Raw genomic sequence first — 22,330 nt, 5'->3', positions numbered from 1 at the left:
CAAGAAGCAGGTGAGCCTGTTTGTCTCAGAGAAATTGAGGGGAGATTTGATGTCAAACTTGTAATAACAGCAAGGCTATTGCTTGACAAGAGGAGGGAAGGACTGTAAATGCAAAGAAGCAGAGTCCAGTTGGACTTTTGTATGTGGGTCTGCTTTTGACAGGTAATTTTGCAGACAAGGAAAACTGCTGTTTTCTTGCTGCGTTAAAAAAAAAACAGGGCCCTTGACTGCTGCTTCTTCCTGGGCTGAGCAAAGGAGTTGTCACAGCTCCTTCACTTAATGACCAAGAAACCACTCAACTCCATTTTGCAGAATTAAGAGTACTTTTACTGATTATAAGTAATGAGAAGCTAAGCAAAGCTGGATCTGAGCAAAAGCATTAGATATCAATACATGATTCATTCCCCTCCCCTTGGTACCCCAGTCCATAGTCCAATCATATATCTCCACAGCTGTCAGGTGGGAGACATCTTCAAAAACCATCATCAGGTTGGTATGCCAGACAGTTGGCCTTGGCGGGAAACTCTCCTCCTTCCACATGCGCAAATGAATAGTGAGAACAACTCCCAATTAACAGTCCTCCTGTACAGATTATTTCCCTCACCCAAATACCATGCCCTCCCTCCCACCCTGTTTCAATGGCAGCCGAAAAGCAAACAGCAAAACAGAGGCTGACGGGTCTTGTTTAAAGTTGCCCTGCTGGCTAAGCGCCTAGGATAGGACTAGAACTCGGGGTCTCCTGGTTGGTAGAGCACTTTCCCCAACTTGGCTCTGGAGTGGAATTGGTTTTAGAGAAGAAACCCAAATAAATCCCCATTCACACTGTTGCAGAAAATGACAGGCTTTAGACTTCTCAGGATACAGGAAAAGTTTATTTGGCAGCCAGATTCAGAAGGTTAGCGAAATAGCTAACATTGCAAATTCTGAACAACCTTCATTATCGAAGCGCGCGTTCATATACATTCTCAAAAGCATTGCAACACGGAAATACTTAACACATTTCTTAGTGGTTACCTTGAGGAGAAAACCTTATAAGGAGATGAGGGTCTTACTTCTCCTTTTGTTTCAGGTATGGCTTACGTGTTATTAACGAACTTTATCTGAACCTTGTGGTTTGGACTGTTGACATAGGTTTTGACGTTGGCTTAGAACATCTTGTGGTTAGTGAATGGTGACACTTCTTTAAGCAACTTCTAACTGTCCCTGTTATTCTATGTCTTAATTCTTATATTTTTTAATCCATATTTTACTCTACTTTATCAGGCTTTAGACTTCTCAGGATTTAGGAAATGTTTATTTGGCAGCCAGGTTCAGAAAGCTACCCCATGGCTAGCATTGCAAGTTCTGAACAACCTTCATCATCAAAGCACGCATTCTTATACATTCTCAAAGGCAGCGTAACACGGGAACACTTAATTCATTTCTTAGTGGTTATCTTGAGGAGAAAGCCTTATAAGGAGATGGGGTCTTACTTCTCCTTTTGTCATAGGTACTGACTACTGTCTCTAAGCGAACTTTAGCTGACCCTTGTGATCTTGTGACACTATTTAATTCTGCGGTTAGGCACTTGCTTCCTGTTCTTTTGCAAGCTGCAACTCTGCCTATGTGGCTTTTTAATATAGAACTAAAAGGTCCCCCGAGAGGCTGTCCAGCCTGACCCAGTAGGTTTCACACTTAATGTTCAAATCTCTCTTTACGTCCTACTTTAACAGAATTTGCCTCCAGGGTCGGGGTATCCAGGTCTCTTTCCATTCCACGAGGGCCGGAATCTTAAATCCAGCAGGCTTGACTTCCGTGCAAGATGCGAGGGGGAGGAGCGGCACCCTGGGGACCCCCTCCCTCACAAGGGAGAGAAAGGGAAACTTTGCTCGGGGATCTGAGGTCTGCCCAGCCGCCTGGGATTATTACTTTGTTCACGCATTGGTCAGCAAGCGTAGACCCTTGAAAGCAGCGCAGAGAAAGCAAGGTTGTTGCATAAAAGATGTCCGCTGCCCTTCCCACGAGGGCTCCCCCCCACCCTTCACATGGAGCCTCGCCTCCCGCCCGGCCCCTCTGGTCTCCCCCCGCCCCGTTCCCGTCGTCCCCCTGGCCTTGGGCGGCGAGCATGCTTCCGCGGCTGCTGTTGGCGAGAGTTCGGTGCCCGCTGATCGCCCGTCCCCCGCGCGCCCTCCTCCTCCTCACCGCCTCCATGGCTGCCGGCACGCGCGCCGCCGCTCGGCAGGTAGGGCTCGAGCGCGCCTCTCGGGCTCTGGGAATCAGAGCGGAAGGGAGAGGCAGGCAGGCGTCAAGCCCTCGCCGCGCTCTGCGGAGCCTCCGGACGGCAGATGCTCCGGGCCGCTGCGTCGCGGGCAGCCTGTCCCCGTCTTTTCCAGGCTCCTCTTGTTCTTCGCAGTTGAGCTGGAGGTTCGGCCGCCCCAGCGCTTGGAGTGCTGGCTGGCCTGCTGCGGAACTAGCGAGGGAAGATGGTCGGGGTGGTTTGCGTTTGCCGGTGATACTGTCCCAAGATCAAGCCCTCTGTGTGACACTGTCCCCAGACAGACCCCCTGCTGCATCAATGGCCCGAATCTGATTTATTTTTTCATTTTTCATTTATTTTTTCATTTTAATTTATTTGTATGCCGCCCTTTTCCCTAAGGGGACTCAGGGCGGCTCACAACTCAAAGGGAGGGAAAAACAAACAAAGTTACAGAAACCATAAAACCATACATAAAAACCATATTTTTATAAATATGGTTACAGAAACCATAAAAACCATATTTATTTTTTTGCGGGGGAAAAAGACGCCTCTTAAGTGGAGCTTGGTTGGGCACGATCATGACACCGGTTGGTGTGTTCCGAAAAGGCTCAGAAGCACTTTTCGGATCCCTTCAGGTGCTTAGTAATTTCCTGCTTCCAAGTTTTTTTTGTGGAAATAGAACAGCACAGTAGGAATGTTTTATTTGTGATATTATATTTCTATCTGTAACGCTGTTCCCATTGGAAGGAAAGGCTTAAAGCCCCCGCGGTTTCAACTTTCAATATTTCTGAACTGGAGTCACTATAACATGAACCGAGAATTCACTGAACTTATTTAAACCTGCCTTGCCTTGTTTTTTTTTTATTATTAAAAAGTTTTAATAAGTTTTACAATTGTATACCTTTTCCCTTCCCTCCCTCCCCTCCCATCCCACATCCCCTCCCACCCTCTCAGAGCAAATACAGGGTATAAACATTTAACAATCATACACTAAAATAAACTAATTAACTTTAGCATTGTACCTTCGCTTGTACTTTAACTCCCCTTTTGTAAAGCTAACTCTAGATAAATTGTAACATTCCTTGTTCATTCATTCATAAGCTAACTGAAATTTCCCATATTTATTTTGAATGTAATCAATCCATCTTCTCCATTCCAACTTTTATTTCTCATCTGAATGATCCTTGAGATATGCTGATATTTTAGCCATCTCTGCTAAGTTTGTTACTCTTAACGTCCATTCTTGAATAGTAGGCAATTCTTCCTTCTTCCAGTACTGCGCCACCAACAATCTTGCTGCCGTTGTTAAATTCAGAATCAGATTAGTCTCTATAACTGTACAGTCTGTAATTATACCTAACAAGAATAACTGAGGCCTTGTTGATATAACATAGGATAACAGAGTTGGAAGGGCCCTTGGAGGTCATCTAATCCAACTCCCTGCCTGAGCAGGAGACCCATACCATTTCAAACAAGTGGTTGTACTTCTAAGAAAGCCTCCAGGGATGGAGAGGCCTTCTAAGAAAACCTCCAGGGATGGGGCACCCACAACATCTGAAGGTATTCTACTCACTTAGGAAATTTCTCCTCCTTCCTAGGTGGCTTCTCTCCTTGATTAGTTTCCCTCCATTATTTCTTGTCTTGCCTTCTGAATTTGAAAAATAAATTGACCACCTCCTCTTTGTGGCAACTTCTCAAATAGTGGAATAATGCTATCATGTCTCCCCTAGTCCTTTTCACTAGACATACCCAATTCCTGCAACTGATCTTCATATTTTTTAGCCTTCAGCCCCCTAATCATCCTTGTTGCTTTCTCCACCCTTTCCACAGTCACAACATGTTTTTTATATTGTGGTGGCCAAAATTGGATGCAGTATTCCAAGTGTGGTCTTACTAATGATTTGCAAAGTGGTACTAATATTTTAACATGATCTTGATTCTATCCCTGTATCATTGCAGCCTAGGATTGCATTGGGTTTTGTTTTTTTGGCTGCAGCCACACCCTGCTGGCTGATATTTAAGTAATTGCCCACTACGACTCTATGACCTTGCTCAGTTACTGGCATTGAGTCACGTTTCAATACTCCCTTCCCTTTTTTTCCTTCCCCCTTCATTCAAATTTCTTCTTTCTTTCCTCTTTCCTTATTTTTCCTTCCTTGAACTTTTCCCATCTTTTTCTTTCCTCTTTCCCTTTCTCCATTCCTGCCCCTTCTTGCATGCTGAAATGCAAAAGGGGAAACATTTCTCCTTTTGTTTTGTTTTTAGTTTTGATAGCCCTCTGCCAGGCAAAACAGGGTGCCCCCCCTGCACCCCGTTTTTAGCCTGGACAACCTCCTATGGCAGTCTGGCAATTAAAACAGGGTGCGGGTAGGCTGCACACGACATCCCGCGCCCTGTTTTTGGCCTGGGCAGCCTCCTGCAGCACTCTGGCAGCAAAAATGCGGGGCGAGCAGGCCCCCCTCCCCCCAATGTCTTGTTTTCTCTAGCAGAGCCACCATGGGTTGGTCCTTTGCTATTTCCAGGCTGGCCCTACGGGCTAGATCTAAGCACCCCATAAGCCAGATCCAGCCCACGGGGCTTTACTTTGAGAACCCTGATATAAATGAACAAAACTCATGGAAGTCATAGAAGGGTAGTCAATTAATGAATAGTGTCTGTAAATCCATATGACAGAATTTCTTTAGTGTAGTGGCATTTTTATACCATTGCTTATAAAACTGATTTAATTTAACTAATTTAGTCACTTATTCAAAGAATGAAATAAGATTATTTTTGAATGATCCGTTCTTGATGAAACCGTGTTGGCTTGTAGCTATACGTTTGTTTGCTTCTATGTGTTGGCAGATTTGTTGCTTGATTATCTTTTCCAAGATCTTCCCAGGTCAGACTGATTGGTCTGTAGTTTCCTGGATTTGTTCCCCTCCCCACCTCTTTTCTGAAGATGGGAACCACATCAACTCTTTTCCAGTCCCCTGGTACTCTAAGAACTTTAAAACATATGGTTCAGAGATCATATCTGCCAGTTCTCTCAGAACTCTGGGATGTAATGCATCAGGACCCAATGATTTGAATTTGTCTAAGAGTTGAGAGATATTCTCTTAGCTTATTTTTGCTCATTTTAATTTGCATTCCTATTCCATCTTTTTACAGTTCTCTTTTTGGTAAGTTGGGTTGTATTATGCAAAGAATGAGTTAAACAGTTCTGTTTTCTCTCTACTGATCCGTTAGTTCCTTGTCATCATCTCCAATTAGTGGACCAATTGTTTCTTTAACTTTTGTCTTGTTTATTTAATGTGTTGAAAGAATTTTTTTAACATTTTTGATATTTGCTGAAAGTCTTACTTTGTTTTGAGCCTTAGCTTTCCTAACTTCATCTTTACAGGTTCAAGCTATTTGTTGGTATTCTGCCTTAGTTGTGTGTCCCTCTTTGTTCATTTTTTTTGAACTTATCCTTTTTTTCTTTCAGTTTGTCTAAGAGCTCTTTGTGCAACCATAGTGGTTTCTTCTTGGATTTCTTGTTTTTCTTTTTCAGTGGTATTGAGCTGGACTGGGCTTTTATAATCATTTTTCAGAATTTCCCAAGCTTCTTGAGTTGGCTTCCCCTTTAAGATTTTCATCCATGGGATCCTTTCCAAGCTTTTTCTGAGTTTCTCAAAATTAGCTCTTTTAAAGTTCTAAGACACTGGCTTGAATATGTTCTATTACTTATGTCTATATTGTATTCTGTTGTGTATTGTATCATGTTTTATTGTTTTGTGTTGTATTGTAATACAATACAATTTTATATTGTATTGTGTCTGTATTATAGTCTGTTGCTTGTATCTGATAACTAGCATGTTTTGAGATCCAGCTCTCATTATCCCCAACAATGTGGCCAATGACTGGAGGGGATGGGAGTTGTAATGCAGTACAACTGGTGAAGCCTGGTGATTGCTCACATCCAGATGAGTCATCCTTTCCTAGGCATGCCCCTGTTCCCAATGGTTGGGATCCAGCTGAGGCCATTCCAGCTTTGCCTGTAACTAGGTTGTATCAGAAATCATGTGGTTCAATTTGCTCGTCTGTGGATGAACTGAGTGACTAAATTATATTGATTTTGCATGTGATAAACCATATATAGATTGATATTGTCTTCAGTGAATGGCAGCAGTTTTTTCAGCCTTAACTGCAGCTTTTGTTTTAGTCCACCTACTCCCAAAACATGGTCTAATTCAGAACAGCCTTGTTCTAAGACTTAAGAGATCAGGTTTCTTGATCTTTAAATTGTGGGGAACTGTGGTTTTCAGCCACTTTTAGGGCAACAATTTTAAAAAATCTTTTGTATAAAGACAGAAAAAAAACTGGGCATGTGTGACAAAATAGAAAAAAGACTAGATAGGTCTACTGTTGCCAGTCTCCCAAAAATTGAGAATAACCCCTCCCTCTTTGCCCCATAAATCCTTTAAACTGCCTGAAGGGACAAGTGTCTTGATTTAGCATCTGGAAGCCTTTAAAGTGAGTAGATCAGCATTTCCTAACCTTGGCAACTTTAAGAGATATGGACTATGCTGTCTGGGAAATTCTGGGAGTTGAAGTCATACATCTTAAAGTTGCTAAGGTTGAGAAACACTGGAGTAGACCATGAGCATTTCATATGGTCTTGGCACAGGTCAGGCACTTTCTGAACCTGCTGAGTCCTGCTTCTAGCTTGTTCCTCAGATTTCCCCCCCAAGGCAAATTGAGAGAAACAAAGTGAAATCTCTTGGGAAGGCAGCACTGAGCACCTTGAGGGCTTGCAGTGGCTCACGCCCTGCTGTTCCTTCTGTTTTCACATTGGACAGAGTTAAGCCTTGGAGGTGGGACCAAGATATCGTCCCTGCTATAAAATCTGCCCCGGTAGTGAGCTGAAAGTGCCAGAAGGACAGTTCTGCAGAAAATGCCTCATCAACAAAGCTCTAGTCCTCATGGCGGAAAGGTAAGTGAGTTCAGATCTTGGGGCAAGAGGAAGCCATCAAGGGCTGGGAGTAGGAATGTGCAGCAGTTACATGGTCTAAATAGAGATTTTGCCTATCTCCCAATTTGTGTAGGATCTTTCACTACATAACCTTTTTCTTTTGAAAGGCTGGCCTGTAGTGAGCACGTTTAAAGTTGATAAGGTTAGGTGAAAATAGCCTATTAATTAAAAGTTATTATATCTCAGAGTGACCCTGGTTTCAGTAGAAGAGAATGTTGCTCCATCAAAATAATACAATATAAAAACTATGAGTCTGTGTTGGAAATGTTTTGCCCTCTAATCTTGATCCTGTGGACAGGATCTGCCATTATTTTATGAATGTTACCTAACTAAACCTCCACCTTCTGTAGGGTCTCATTCTTGGAGCCTTTGCCAGTGACCATGATGACCAACCTTCTCAGTTGTCTGATGCAGGAGAGGCTTTTGACAAACAAGTCAATGGGAAGCTGAAGGAGTTACTGGCCCTGTAAGCAACTGGTTGCATTTCCTTCTCTTTATTAAACTGTTGCAAAATGACAGGAAAAATGTTTGGCCTTAAGGATGTTTTGCAAGTAGCTGCAGTAGTTGTTGCACATTTGTTTCCCCTTTCTCCTTTCCCACATTCATCTTTTTCCTTTTTGCCATTCAAATGATGTTGTTTCCATCTCTCTCTTTGCAAGCAACCCCCCTCCCTTTTTTGGGCTTCCCCAAAAGCCCATTATGTCAGGTGCTCTCAATTTCAAATAAGGAGCAGGTGACTAGAAAAGTGAGGTGGCCTAACCATCATAATCAAAAGGGCAACACTTAATATGATTCCCAAAAGATTTGCATACAGGTTCCTGAATGAACCTGAATGTAACATTCATATAAATCAAGTAGTTCTTTTTCCAGAGAATGTGTGTGCTTTTGTAGCCGTCATAAAGTTCCAGGAAAAGACATGGCTGTTTTAAAACACTGCTGTTTTATATGCATGGCCCTCTGAAGCACCTTTTGGAAGAGAATCCAAAGTATGCATAGTTTTAATGGTTCACTAACTAGAACATGGTGATTAGCAATTTACTAAATGATAGTGATGTCTTGGTCATATTGGATGTTGGTTTTTATAAAGTCAAAGGGCCACATCTGTGTGAGTGAGGATTTTAAAATTAGAACTCAGGCTAAGTTAGAAAGGCATTATTGATGCAAATGCATTGGTGGAGACCAGAAGTGGTATTCAGCAGGTTCTAACCAGTTCTGGAGAACCAATAGCAGAAATTTTGAGTAGTTTGGAGAAGCGGTAAATACCACCACTGACTGGCCCCTCCACAATCTATTCTCTACCTACCGAGTCCCAGCTGATTAGGAGGAAATGGGGATTTTGCAATATCCTTCACCTGGAGTGGGGAGGGAATGGAGATTTTACAGTATCCTTCCCCTGCCACGTCCACCAAGCCACACCACACCCACCAAGCCATGCCCACAGAATGGTAGTAAAAAAAATTGAATCCCACCACTGGTGGAGACAGTGGTAGGACTGGTTAGTTCAAACCTCTTGTAAGCCTGAGAGAACCACTTGATTTAAAGCAGTACTTCTCAATCTTGAAAGCTTTAAGATGTCTGGACTTCAATTCCCAGAATTCCCCAGCCAGTTGGGGAATTCTGGGAGTTGAAGTCCACACATCTTGCCAAGGTTGAGAGACACTGTTCTAAAGGTTTTATCTCATCATCTGCTGTTCTAGAGAGAAGAGTTCTCTCTTAGCATAAAACAAAGATCCTGCCATTCATAGGTTGATTTATTTAATATATTTACCTACCACTATAATCAAAACCTAAGTACATGTACAGAAGGTACCCTTAGGTATAAAACCAGGCAGCCGTCTATTCTGGGAAAAGCTAACTTTCTGATCCAGTTGCTGATAGTGAGTGGGCAACATCTGTTTTGTTGTGAACTAATGAACATTTTTGTCTCCTATTTTAGTTCTGGACCACCTCTGAAGAAAGGGAAGACCCGCATCTTTCACGGTTTGCATCAGGTAGGGGGTTAATATTTAATTAACTTAACCTTGTGCCTCTTAATTTTTAAAGGGATTTTTTTTTTGCTGGAAGAAGTGTGTGGTGGAGCTTTGAGGATTTCCTGCTGAAGTTTGAGGAAGAGAATTAGCCAGTTACAATATTACACAAATATGACAGTGAACTGAAAATTCCCATAGTACTTTTTTATTTCTCTCTGATAAAAAACAGATTCCTCAGAACTTTCTCATTGGCAGAGTTTATAGAACAGCACTGGAATAAAAATGTGTACATCCCATAGTTTTTCCAGTGTGCAGTTTGGCTTCTTCTCACAGCTTGCTCTAACCTCATAAGAAGACAGCAGAGCCAGGGTTGAAGCAAAGACTGAGAATCAAATGATTATGGTAGTTAATGCAGATAAGGTCATCTAGGAGATAAGATGAAAATCCCAAAGGTAACTTTCCAAGAGGCAACTGGACTTTCCTGTTTTCTTTAATGACATTTCGCTTCTGATCCAAGAAGCTTCTTCAGCTCTAACTGGATAGTGGGGAATGGAAGGATTTATATTCTGTGCACAGAGCTGGTCATTTGCATTCTTTTAAAAAAGTTGTTGAGGCCACCTGGAGGTTTATCTGTGTAATCAGGGTCACCTGAGTAGTGTAAATGGATGTGGAGCTTTCTTGGAACTGCTGAAAAGACTGTGCCAGTTTCATCAGTTTCAAGAAAGCTCCACACCCATTTGCACTAAATAGTAAATACCTGAATATTCAGGTGACCCAATGGTGGGATTCAAATAATTTAACCGGTTCTCTGCCCTAATGACCAGCTGGGTAGGTGTGGCTGGGCGGTCATGTGACTGGGTGGGTGTGGCCAACTTGACATCACTCACATTGAGGGGCACTTCGCCTTGCCCAGCCTCTTGTGACTATGGGGATGCTGCAACAGTTGTAAGTGTGAAAAACGGTCAAGTCACTTTTCTCAGTGACATTGTAACTGAATGGTCACTAAATGAACTGTCATAAGTCAAGGATTGGCTTTACAAAAATACAAAAGGCTTCTTTGCTTGCAAAAAGCTGCCTTAAATATCAATCATTAGATTAGAAATGGGGGAATACATACTGAAGATCAATGACAGTCGCAGCCATCATGAAACCTAAATCATTCTGTCTGAATACCTTCCTTTTCATCAGGAATACCTGCAACCCAAAGTTACAAATTAGGCAGGGTGCCAGAGCACCTTGAGGAATTAAAATAGTTAAAATGTAATTATAACTATTAGCAGCCAACTCTTGCTCATAAAGTGAAACCCTTTAGCACAGCGGTTCTCAACCTGTGGGTCGCGACCCCTTTTGGGGTCGAACGACTTTTTCACAGGGGTCGCCAAGGAGCCTCCCATGGAGAGGCTGGCGAGAAGCTGGCCCGAAGGGAAGGAGCGGAAGGAGAGGTGTGTGTGTGTGTGGTGGGTGGGGGGAAAGTAGGAACTGGAATGGAGGCAAGGAGGGGGAAAAGAGAGATGCGCGCAACACAGAGGATGCTGGGAAAGCAGCTCGCTCTGAGTGATGGAGGTTGATGGGCAGAGCTATGGAAACCAAGAGATACCATTTCTGAGGTGTAAAACAAGGCAGGGAAAATAGAATAAAATAAAGAAACGTGAGATGCGCATACGCTGAGATTCCCTATTAAGACTGTTACCCATGCTTAGCATGGGTAACAGTCTTAATAGGCTTTGACCCCTCTCCTGCGGCTTCCTGCTGACCCAATCGCGCAATCTGCTCTCCGTCCCGAGAAGGCACGAGCCTCTCGTCTGCTTTTGCAATTCTGCATCCTTTGCAGGCAACTCAGTGTCGGGAAGAGCTCCAGCCCTTTTCTTGTGCTGATCTCTTGCGCGCGCACAAGCAAAATACCCCCCTGGGCCAGGATCAAGGCGGAGGGGACAACAACTCTCCTCCCACTGTCGCCACTGCGCAATGAGGTGAGCAACTGGGTACGCAGCGCAGGGAAGCCACGCTGCACAGGAGACTCCTCAGCGCCAGACTCAGGTCAGTGCGAACTGCGGTCCCCTTCGTGTTGGCTCAGGAAGGAGGGGAACGGGGAGCAGCAGCAGTAGCTGGTTGGGTGCAGGGAGGGAAGAGCTCCAATTCTCCTACGCTGCAGAGGGCTCTCCTTGCGCAGGGCTCTGGAACTCTTCCCTCTCTGGATCCAGAGACGGCTGCTCCGGCTCTTTCCTGAGTCAACACGAAGGGGACCGACCTGAGTCTGGTGCTGAGGAGTCTCCTGCACAGCGCAGCCAGCTACTCACTTCTCAGTGGCGGCAGCAGAAGGAGTCGCTGTCTCCGGCGATGTAATCCCGGCCCAGGAGGGTATTTTGCTTGCATGCACAAGAAAGAGATGAAAGAGAAAAGGGGAGAAAGAGAGAGAGAGAGAGAAATGAAGGAAAGCTGAAAGGAGAGAATGGGAGAAAGGGAAAATAGAGGGAAACAAATTAGAGGGAGAAGGGGGAGAGGGAGAAAGAAATAAAAGAGAGCTGAAGGGAGAGAATGAGAGAAAGGGAAAAGAGATGGAAACAAATCCGGGAAAGAAAGGAAGAGAAAAGAAATAAATAAATAAACTAACTTTCTCAGACCTATGACGAAAGCAATGGCAAGCTAGATCTCTTGCCAAGAAAACTGCAGTTTGCCAGAAGGCACAAATTGGAAGCAAGTCTGATTTTTTAAAAAGAAAATTATAGAGATGGCAAAAAAATGCATTTGAAAATAAGATTATTTATAATTTTGGATAACGTACTATATCGTCAAAGTCAAAAGAAATCAAAATATATATCCTCTTGCTGTTAGTACAATCTTGCCAGCTTCTATCAAGTTGGAGTTCACTATGAAAAGATTACAGAAAAGCAATTTCCTACAATTAATAACTTTATTTTGGATTTGCTATTGTATTCCATGAGAAAGAAAAAGAAAGAGGGGAAGGGAAGAAGAGAAAGGGAGAGGAAAAATAGAGAAAAACAGAAATGAGCGGGAGGGGGAGAGAAGAGAGAGAGAGACCCTATTCCCACAGAAAACACTGAGCCATGAAACCTTGGTAGGCATGTCTGGGAGGGGATGTCATGTGACTGGGTGGGAGTGATGTTGAGTTGGCCACACCCACCCAGGTTTTGGGGCTCCCAGTGTAACATTATCGCAACGAAAATAATTTTATGGCTGGGGGTCACCACAACATGAGGAACTGTATTAAAGGGTCGCGGCATTAGGAAGGTTGAGAAGCACTGCTTTAGGAGAACATGATTTAGACTACATGATTTACTTAACACCTGCAATGCTTCACTTAACTATAGGGGAAAAAGTCATGAAATTGGACATGAGTTACTTAACCACCATCTTGCTTAGCAAAGGAAATTCTGGTCCTAGTTGTGGTAAGTTATGGACTACCTGTAATGCTGCTGTCTTAAAATCAGCTCTGGTTTGCTCACAACCAAGTTTCTTAGCCAGTGGGGAACCTGACCTTTTAGAAGGAAATGTCAGTGTGCATTGGGACAGTGTTGGTACAACTTTGGCTCATTCCCTTGGCAGCATTCTGAATGCTGAGTTCCAGAGTACATGGAATGCAGCCCTAGGTTCCAGGGCTGCTTCTTTTTAAAAAAAATGGATTTTCATTTTTAAATATACATCAATATCAATACATGAACAGTGTGGCCTCTGGGTATAATTCATTTTGATACAAACAACAACAATAATAATATAGTATATAATACATATTATATAATATATCTATTATGAAAGAATTGTTTTTCCTCTTCTGTTTTGTTGCAGGCCTTTCCAAATGTAGTAGTTGTTGGCCTGGGAAAGAAAGCAGTGGGAGTGAACACAGATGAAAACTGGAATGAAGACAAGGAAAACATACGGGCAGCTGTGGCAGGTAGCAAACTTAAACATTACTTTTTGATAATATATAATCTCTAATATTGCTTCCATAATGACTGCAATCTGTATTTTAAAAGAATGTTTCCATTTGTCAAGCATAGTAGCTTAGATGGCTGTTGCTGGTCCCCCTTGCATTAAATTCTGTTGGACTTGGTGAATATTAAGCGTACTGTTGTAAGCAGGATGGATAAAAGTCCATGATTTTTTTAATTTACAAGAGATCAGGCCTCTGCAACCGTAAGATACACGCTGAAAGAAATTTCAATAGGGCAGCTTGAATGGTAACTGATAGAACCATGACCCGTCAAAACCGTGCTCGACTAAACCGCGTCCGATTAAACCGCGTCGCTGACGTCATCAACAGGGCGACAACAGCCAGCGCGGAGAAAGAAGGGCGCTTTAAATAGCGCTTTGAAAGCAAGCCGATTCAACTTAAGGTAAGGGTTAGGTTTAGGGTTAGGGTTAGGGTTAGGTTAAGGGTTAGGGTTAGGGTTAGATTAAGGGTTAGGATTAGGTTTAGGGTTAGGTTTAGGGTTAGGTTTAGGGTTAGGTTAAGGGTTAGGGTTAGGTTTAGGGGGGTTAGGTTTAGGTAATTTTAGGTTTAGGGTTTACAGCACCGATAGAACTTCCTGTTCCATACAAATGTGATGGGTATGTAAAGCCCTTGTCCTTGGCACCATGAGGGAAGCATGGCAGCAGAATCCAGCCCAAATGCAAAATGTCAAATCTTATATTTTCAACAACCCCACTTTTTGCAGCCTTTAGAATTAAAGCTGGCACAGCAATTGCTTGTGATAGCTTTCCATAAAAGAAAGTGTGATCAAAGGGTAGCCAACTTAGAACTAAGGAGAAATTTCGTGACAGTGAGAACAATTAACGACTTCCTCCGGAGGTTGTGGTTGCTCCTTGATTGGAGGTTTTCAAGAAGAGAGCCTTTTGTCTGGAATGGTATACAGCTGTGTGAAAGAGTCCTGCACGCTTTCAGTTTTAAGTTGTATTTACATGTTTAATCAACTTTTCACTCATAGAAATCACACAAAATGAGTACTTTGATGAAAATTTCTATGGTCGGCTTGAGATGCATAATTTTTATTAATATAACCAAAGTATTTTTAAGGTTTTGAGTGAGTTTATGTGCTAAAACAAACACAACTTGAATTTTCGAGAATGTTAGGATCGAAAGTAGCCAATCAGCAGCGAGCTTTGGCTGACCAATCAAAATGCACAGAGGATAAATCTATGAGCCAATCAATGTTGTCATACTCTCTGACTATAAATAGGCATGAAAAGCATCGAGAAATTTAATTTGGCTTTGGCTGCGGGTAAGGATGAAGGCCTTTGCTTTCACCAGTACTGAGCAGCAGCATCGCATCATTGTGCTTCATGAAGAGGGTTACTCCTGTACAGAAATAGCTAAGAGAGTGAAATGCCATCACACCACAGTGAGCAGAGTGGTTGAAAAATACCAAATAACTGGTTCAGTTGGTGACAGGCTCCGCTCTGGAAGACCAAGAAGGTCAACAAAACGGCAAGATTGGGCTCTGCAACACATTTCAATGGCTGACAGGAAGCTCACCTCACCTCAGATTAGAAGAATTCGGAGTGAAACATGTGATGTAAAAGTGTGCATAAGCACAGTGCGTCGCAGACTGCTTGCCAAAGGGCTCAAAGGCTGCAGGGCTCAAAGTAAACCTTTGCTCACAGACGCTCACCACTCTCGTTGATGTGCGTGGGCCAAGAAGTATGCCAAGTGGACCAACGAACAATGGGCCAAGGTCATCTTCAGTGACAAGAGCAATTTCTGTTTGACTGGGAATCAGTGCAATAAATATGTCAAAAGATTTCCAGCTGAAGAATTTAGGCCGTGCTGCCTGAATCTATCTGTGAAGCATCCATTGCACGTGATGATCTGGAGCTGTATCACTGATTCTGGTATTGGTCGGATACAAATCGTGCAGGGAATCATGAATTCCAAGGAGTATGTTAAAGTCCTGGAAAAGACCATGCTTCCTTCAGCTCAGCAACTTTTAGGGAAGGACTTTTACTTCCAGGATGACAAAGCTCCTTGTCATCGAGCCAAGTCCATCCAGCAATGGATGAAGAAGCATGGTGTTCGACTCCTGGGTTGGCCAGCTCAGAGCTCAATTGAGAACTTCTGGGCCAAGATTGGTTATGAAATAAGCAAGAAGCATCCGAAGACCAAGCAGGAGCTGATTGAATCCATTACTGCAGCCTGGCACCACATTGTCACCAAAGATCATGTGCAAAGGCTGAAGCGATGCCGCCTGGTGATAAGCAATAAGGGCTGGCCAATTTCATATTAGTAACCATGTTTGGTTAACTAAATGGTCCTTTTCAGGGCCACAAACAATAAAAATGTTAATAAAACACTAGCATCGGCCTTAGTAATTGCAACACTTATGCCACTGGGTATGCATCAGTTAATCTGTTTTCATAATCATTGTAAGTATACATTGTAAGCATGCAAGAAAATTCACAATCCCCATCCAAATAGCACCAAATTGCAAAAACCTTATGCTTTTCACTTAAAAACCATCAGTATTGATTTAAATAAAACAATATTTGCATAGCAGTTAGCATAAAATATTATAAAATCAATGGCCTATCCAAAAAATGTCATAAACCGTAAAGGACTTTTTCACACAGCTGTAGGATTTCCTGCTTGAGCAGGGGAGTGTACTAAAAAATCTCCCAGGTTGCTTCCAACTCTGTAATTCTGTAATTTTACTGTTACTCAGTGGGATGATAAAGTGGCCTTTGGCAGAATTGCGTGTTTAACATGGCTAAATAAAGGCATATGTTGCAAAAATTGTTTTTTTAAAAAATGTATTGTGTACTTTGGCCAGCTGATGTTGCACAGTCATCATTTTCTAACCTGAGAAAGCTGAGTGAGGCACTTTCTCATTCTTGAATTGCTTGTAGGGAGTGGCTTCTAGATAACTCATCTAATTATCCTATTAATCATTCATTTTCACTTCAGAAAGCTTTGATTGCAGAAATGATTATCTTGGCTGATTCCTCCTTATGGCAGGAGGTGTGTTTGCTAGAAAACACCTCCTTTCTTCTGTCTTGGTCCTAATTTTTCCAATGTGTATTTTATTGTTTAGCTGGATGCCGGCAGCTGCAGGAACTAGAACTCCCTTGTGTTGAAGTGGATCCTTGTGGAGATGCTCAGGCTGCAGCTGAAGGGGCTACCCTCGGCATCTTTGAATATGAGGAGCTGAAGCAAAAAAAGAAGCCCGTCCTTAAAATTCAGTTACATGGCAGGTAACCGAGACATCACCTTGGTATGGTGCTTCTGTTGCAGAAATAATTTGTTTGCTATGAAGTGTTGAGAAATAAAAGGCTGTTGAATGAAGTCTTTATTGAAAGTCACCATAAGACCTTGCACTTAAATAAACAAATCATTTCCATATACAAACATGATTTATACTCCAGCAGTGATCAACCAATGAATCAAGAGCATTGGCAGAGTGATTTGCTTTGTGCACTCTTGATAAGTTTGCTGCCTCAAGGAGTCAAACTCAAGTAATTTGCCCTAATAAAGGATAGCAGAGAATTGAATAATTGGGGACCAAGATAGACAAAGTTGCTGGAATATCAACTCATTGGAAGAGAGGAGACAATGGATAGTCCTTCTCTTATTTGCGTGATGGAGGGGACCCAGTTTTAAGTCAGGGAAATGTTATCCATTTTTAAACCAATTTATTAGCAAATTTACAAGTACAACAATAACTAATACAAACAAAAAAATTGAAAGAATAAAAAGGAAAAATAATAGAGAGAAAATAGAAAGAAAAATAGAAAAGAACAAGGAAGAATCCAGCAAGGAAGAAAAGCCACTCCTTTTCCTCAACACTTTTAGCAACTTATTGCATTCTCTGACTCTCTTTGTAAATAAAACAAATGATTTCTTCTTTCTATATCCCATCTCTTATCTATAATCAAATTCTTAAAAGCATCATCATTTCAGTTGTGATGTCAAGAAAAGTCCATTAAGATTTACTAGAAATAGCATATCTGTTTTAACCTTGACCATTTCCTTTCTTTTACTTCTAACAATGTTGATCTTTAGTCCCTTCAAATGATGTCATCTGCAAAGAGTTACCCCTTTATTCCCTCATCTTAGTTGCTTATGAAGATCTTGAAGAGTACCTAATACAGAACTTTGGGCAACCCTACTGCTTACTTCCCTCCATGTAGATGTAGATCCATTAAGGACTACATGTTGAGTGCAGTTTGTCAGCCAGTAACATATTCATCTGATGGTGATGCAGTCTATTCAAATTTTTCTAGCTTAGCAAGAAGTAAGTTGTGATCAACGTTGTCAAATGCCTTACTGAAGTCCAAGTATACTATGTTCACTGCATTTCTCTGGTCCACTAATTTAGTCACTTTGTCAAAGAATGAAATAAGATTTGTTTGACAAGCCCATGTTGGCTATTGGTTATAACTTTACTTGTTTTTAGTTGTTTGCAGATGTGTTGCTTGCTTATCTTTTCTACAGTCTTCTCAGGTATTGATGTCAGGCTGATTGGTCTATAGTTTCCTGGATATGTTTTTCCCCCTTTTTTTGAAGATGAGAACCACATCAGGTCTTTTCCAATCTTCTGGTAGTTTGCCAAATCTCCAGCATCTTTGAAAGATGTTTAATGGTTCTGGTATCTTTTCTGCTAGCTCCTTCAGTACTATAGGATGTACCATATTTTTCACACTATAAGACGCACTCTTACCACACACATAAAAAATGTGGGTGGAAATGTCTGTGCGTCTTATAGAGTGAATGTTGCCAAAGCGCCACACACTCATCAGCTCCCATCCTTTGGCCATTTTCGCCCCATGCGTGTCCCATTTTTGGCTTCCATGCCTCCCATTTTTGGCCCTCGCACGTCCCGTTTTTGGCCCATTCCAGTTTTTGGCCTCCATGCCCCCCATTTTTGGCCTCTGCATGTCCCGTTTTTGGCCCATTCCAATTGCCGCCACCGATCACCACAAATATGGTATCCATCAAGTCCTGGTAATTTGAACTCATCTAGAGCAGTCAGGTGTTCTTTTACTATTTTCTTGCCTATTTTAATTTGCATTACTAGACTGTCTTTTGCAGTTATGTTATTGGCACATTGAGCTATATTTTCTTTTTGTGTAAATACGGAGAAAGTTCTGCTTTCTCTCTATTACCTGTCACTTTCTTACCATTTTCTAAAATTGGTGAGCCGATTATTTTCCTTGACTTTTTATTACTGTTAATATGCTGAAAGAAACTTTATTATTATTATTTTTGATATTTATTGCAAATTTTATTTAATTCTGAGCCTTAGCTTTCCTGATTTCATCTTTGCCAGTTCTTCTAATTTGTTGGTATTCTGTCTTAGTTAGTGTCCTTCTTTCCATTTTCTGTATTTATCCCTTTTGTCTTTTAGTTTGTTAGAGAGATCTTTGTGATCTTTGGATTTCCTGTTTTTCTTTTCCAGTGGTATTGTGCTGGACTGGACTTGTTTGATTTTTCAGAATTTCCCAAGCATCTTAGGTTGTTTTCCACTTTAAGAAATCCTTCCCACATTCTCTCTCGGTTAAAATCAGCTCCTTTAAAGTCTAGGACGCTGGTTTGATTAGTCTCTGTTAGCAGGTGGTCTTCACTTACATTCACAAGTGGTATATAGAAGGGCAGGTTTCATCCGGTGCTGTAAAATATGTTGATCCAAGGTTCCTAACAGCTGAAAAATAATTAACAAGCAATTTCCAAAAGTGATTAGAAAAGGAAACATGTGAACCCAGTGTCTTTAAAGGTGCTGGCTATGGCTTAAGCAAGATGGTTATTTCTTCTCCCAGAGAAATAAAACTACTGGAGGCTATTATCTTGGGAACGCCCCACAAAGACTGTCTGGAGCATTTATGGGCAATTCCAAACCCCTCCTTGTCTGGAGAGGAATTATTAAAGAGCCTGCACCTGTCAGCTCTTCGTTCCACCACTTATCGGCCATTTCTTCTCTGGAAGTCCAGGCCAATATTATTTTGTGTGAGATGCCCAGCTTGAAAAAATCAGCTGTCTTCCTTAGAGCCCCTTGACATTCAAAGCACCTCCTTAGACAGAAATAATCCTGGCAGAAGCTGCAATTCTTTGGATACGATCCTGCTCCCCACCCTGTCCTCTAGGCATCTGTTGTCTTTGAAGACTCTCCAGCCCACTCACATGATTCCCAGACTACGTTTTTTGAGCTTGATCTTCTCTTTCATGAATGTAAACTGTTTTGTTTAAGAAAACTCCAGAGTAGTACTTTATAGCTAAACATTCTGTGTTTCTACTTAGTGATGGAATTGATGCCTGGCAGAAAGGGATTCACTATGCAGAAGGCCAGAACCTGGCCAGATATCTTATGGAAGGCCCTGCAAACCATATCACACCAACCAAGTTTGCTACCATCATTGAGGACAAATTGAAAAGCTTTAGTAGTAACGTGACTGTTCATAAAAGGTAAGTTCAGTTTAAGAGGTTGTTAGTTGTTAGCATATTTTGAGAATGATTAAATAGAGCTGGACTTCAGTCACATTCATGTGACCCATGCTAGCTTAGCATTTGAGGTACCAGTGTTGTATGGGCGTAACATCTCCAGTGTTATGCTATGCATCAAATAGCTTAGACTAGTGCTTCTTGTCTTCGACAACTTTAAGAAATGTGGACTTCACTATATAGAAATACCCATTTGGCTATCTACAATGGAAGCATATATACACCCAAATTTAATTAACATGGAAAAATTGTTACATACAAAGTGATATGAGGTGGCGCAGTGGTTAGGGTGAAGTACTGCAGGCCACTTCAGCTGACTGTTATCTGCAGTTCAGCAGTTCTAATCTCACCGGCTCAAGGTTGACTCAGCCTTCCATCCTTCCGAGGTGGGTAAAATGAGGACCCGGATTGTTGTTGGGGGCAATATGCTGACTCTGTAAACTGCTTAGAGAGGGCTGAAAGCCCTATGAAGCGGTATATAAGTCTAACTGCTATTGCTATTGCTATATTGAACAAACAGGGGGAGTTAAAGACCAGACTAGAATTGGCCTCACAAGGGATGCACCTAGAGTGGTGGTCTTATCTACAGATAAGGCATGCACAGGATAAGAAAAAGGAAGGCATTGCCAAAGAATGCACAATATTAAATAAGCTCCTGATAGAGACAGAAGACAGGTTGATTAAAGTGTTGTATAGATATCTGCTGGAATACAAACTCGAGGAAGAACATGTTAAGGAAACTATGATTGCTTGGGTGAAAAATTTTGGTTACAATGTGGAACTGGCTAAATGGGAAAGACTTTGGACACTGTCAGGTGCTGCTTCATTTAATAATAAGGAAAGAAACCACTCAACTCCATTTTTGAAATTAAGTGTACTTTTACTAATTACAAACGATAAGTAGCAAAGCAAAGCTGAGTCTGGGTAATTTGGCGCAAAAGCAATAGATATCATGTATAGTTCAATCCCCTCCCCTTGGCACCCCATACCATAGTCCAATAATAATTCACCCAACTGTTAGGTGGGAGGTATCTTCAAAAAGCATCATCAGGGTGGAATGCTGGACAGTTAGCCTTGGCGGGAAACTCCCTTTCTCCACATGCGCAAAGAGATGGTCAGGACAGCTTCTAGAACACTCCTCCAGCACATAATGATTCCCCTCCCAAATACCATGCCCCCCTTCCCCGTTTCAATGGCAGCCGAAGCAGCAGCAAAGCAGAGGCTGACAGACACTTAATTGGAAATTAACAATGGCCATGGCTTATAAGGAAAATCTATACAAGATGTTCTATAGATGACATCTTCCCCCAGCACGGCTCTCCAAAATGTTTAAAAATTTGGCTCCTTTTTCCATATGTGGCACTTTTTTCCATATGTGGTGGACATGCAATGAGGAAAAAGATATTGGAAAATGATGCAATCATGGCTGGAAAAAATGGTGGGAGAACAAATTCTGTTCAAACCAGAAATTTTCCTCCTAGGCATAATACCAGAGAGGGTATAAGAAAGATGTGCTCTATCTAATTATACATGTATTAACTGCAGTGTGAATAACCTATGTGCAATATTGGAAAAAAGAAAATATTCCATCAGAGTTAGACATAATTAGGAAAATTTTGGACTTTGCGGAAGCAGATAGGCTCACCCTAGAACTAAAAAATAAAGGGGAGTTGGAATATTATGAAGTTTGGAACAGGTTTTATGACTTATATAAGACAAGGTGACAAGACTGGGTTTTTTTGTGGGGGTTCTACTGGCAGTTCATCCCCTTTTTCGCCAAAACAGCCCTGCCCATCACCAAACTGCTAAAAACAGGGAAAGGGGAGGTCAAACGTTGACCCAGCCAGCTGCTAGAATGGACCGTGGAGTGCCAGGGAGCATTTGAGTAACTCCAATGGCTATTTGCAGAGGAAGTGGTCTTAAAGCACCCAAACTGCAAGAGACATAAGACCATACTATTGCTGGAGAGATAAAGATTGATGCAATGAAAATGTATAATAAAAATTAAGCTAAATTTAGTTTACTGGTAGTATATATAAAATGAAGTGACAATAGCTATAGGTAAATAATGATTAATAATGATAACAATACATATAGATATATCAGTTTGATAATATGAAATTTTATATAAACAACACATGAAGATTATGAGAGGAGGTTTAAAAGCTTTATCTAGAATATGCTATAAAGATGTATTGTGATTGGATGATTTTAGGATGATTTAATGGAATGTTATTATATAATCCTATTCTAGATTTTGAATATTACTGTATATACTCGAGTATAAGCCTAGTTTTTCAGCCCACTTTTTGGGCTGAAAAAAGCCGCCTCGGCTTATACTCGAGTCAGTGAAAAATTTGCCCGAAATGGAGGAGAAAAAGGGGCGGGGCCATGCTGCTGGGTGACACTCGTGAATGGCCCAGTGCCCCTGTGAGTTTCCCCTCCCTCTGTGTCAGTTTGCCGCGCAGCGCGCACCGCACCATCCCCCCTCCTCACGTTCTAATGTAATGCAGGGCTGTCTTACGATTCCCCTTCCTCCCCCTCCTGCCGCTCTGCAACGATGTCCCACCTCCTCCTTGTTATGGCAAGCAGCCACATAGCGATGTCCCACCTCCTCTGGTACAGTGATCCAATGATAGGAATCACTGTGCCGTGTGTCATAGGAGGCGGGACATCGCTCCCGCGGC

The 22,330-nt window shown here is 41.9% G+C and overlaps 1 protein-coding gene across 2 annotated transcripts in view; it reads left to right on the top strand.

The window, feature by feature from the left end:
- The first annotated feature begins 2,070 nt into the window (after positions 1-2,070).
- Positions 2,071-22,330, top strand: part of LAP3 (leucine aminopeptidase 3) — a 33,845-nt gene continuing 13,585 nt past the window's right edge. Inside the window, exons 1-7 of one of the 2 annotated variants that reach the window (XM_032224085.1) lie at positions 2,071-2,221; positions 7,057-7,190; positions 7,580-7,695; positions 9,166-9,220; positions 13,004-13,109; positions 16,243-16,402; positions 19,443-19,607. In XM_032224085.1, coding sequence (XP_032079976.1) covers positions 7,152-7,190; positions 7,580-7,695; positions 9,166-9,220; positions 13,004-13,109; positions 16,243-16,402; positions 19,443-19,607 — 641 coding nt within the window. In that variant the 5' untranslated portion in view covers positions 2,071-2,221; positions 7,057-7,151. The remainder of the gene's footprint in view (positions 2,222-7,056; positions 7,191-7,579; positions 7,696-9,165; positions 9,221-13,003; positions 13,110-16,242; positions 16,403-19,442; positions 19,608-22,330) is intronic. The other variant, XM_032224084.1, reaches the window with a different exon arrangement.

The sequence above is a fragment of the Thamnophis elegans genome, chromosome 9, assembly GCF_009769535.1.
Source record: "Thamnophis elegans isolate rThaEle1 chromosome 9, rThaEle1.pri, whole genome shotgun sequence".
NCBI classification, from domain to species: Eukaryota; Metazoa; Chordata; class Lepidosauria; order Squamata; family Colubridae; genus Thamnophis; species Thamnophis elegans.
The sequence above is the reverse complement of the archived record's forward strand: the minus strand, read 5'-3'. Positions and strand labels throughout refer to the sequence as shown.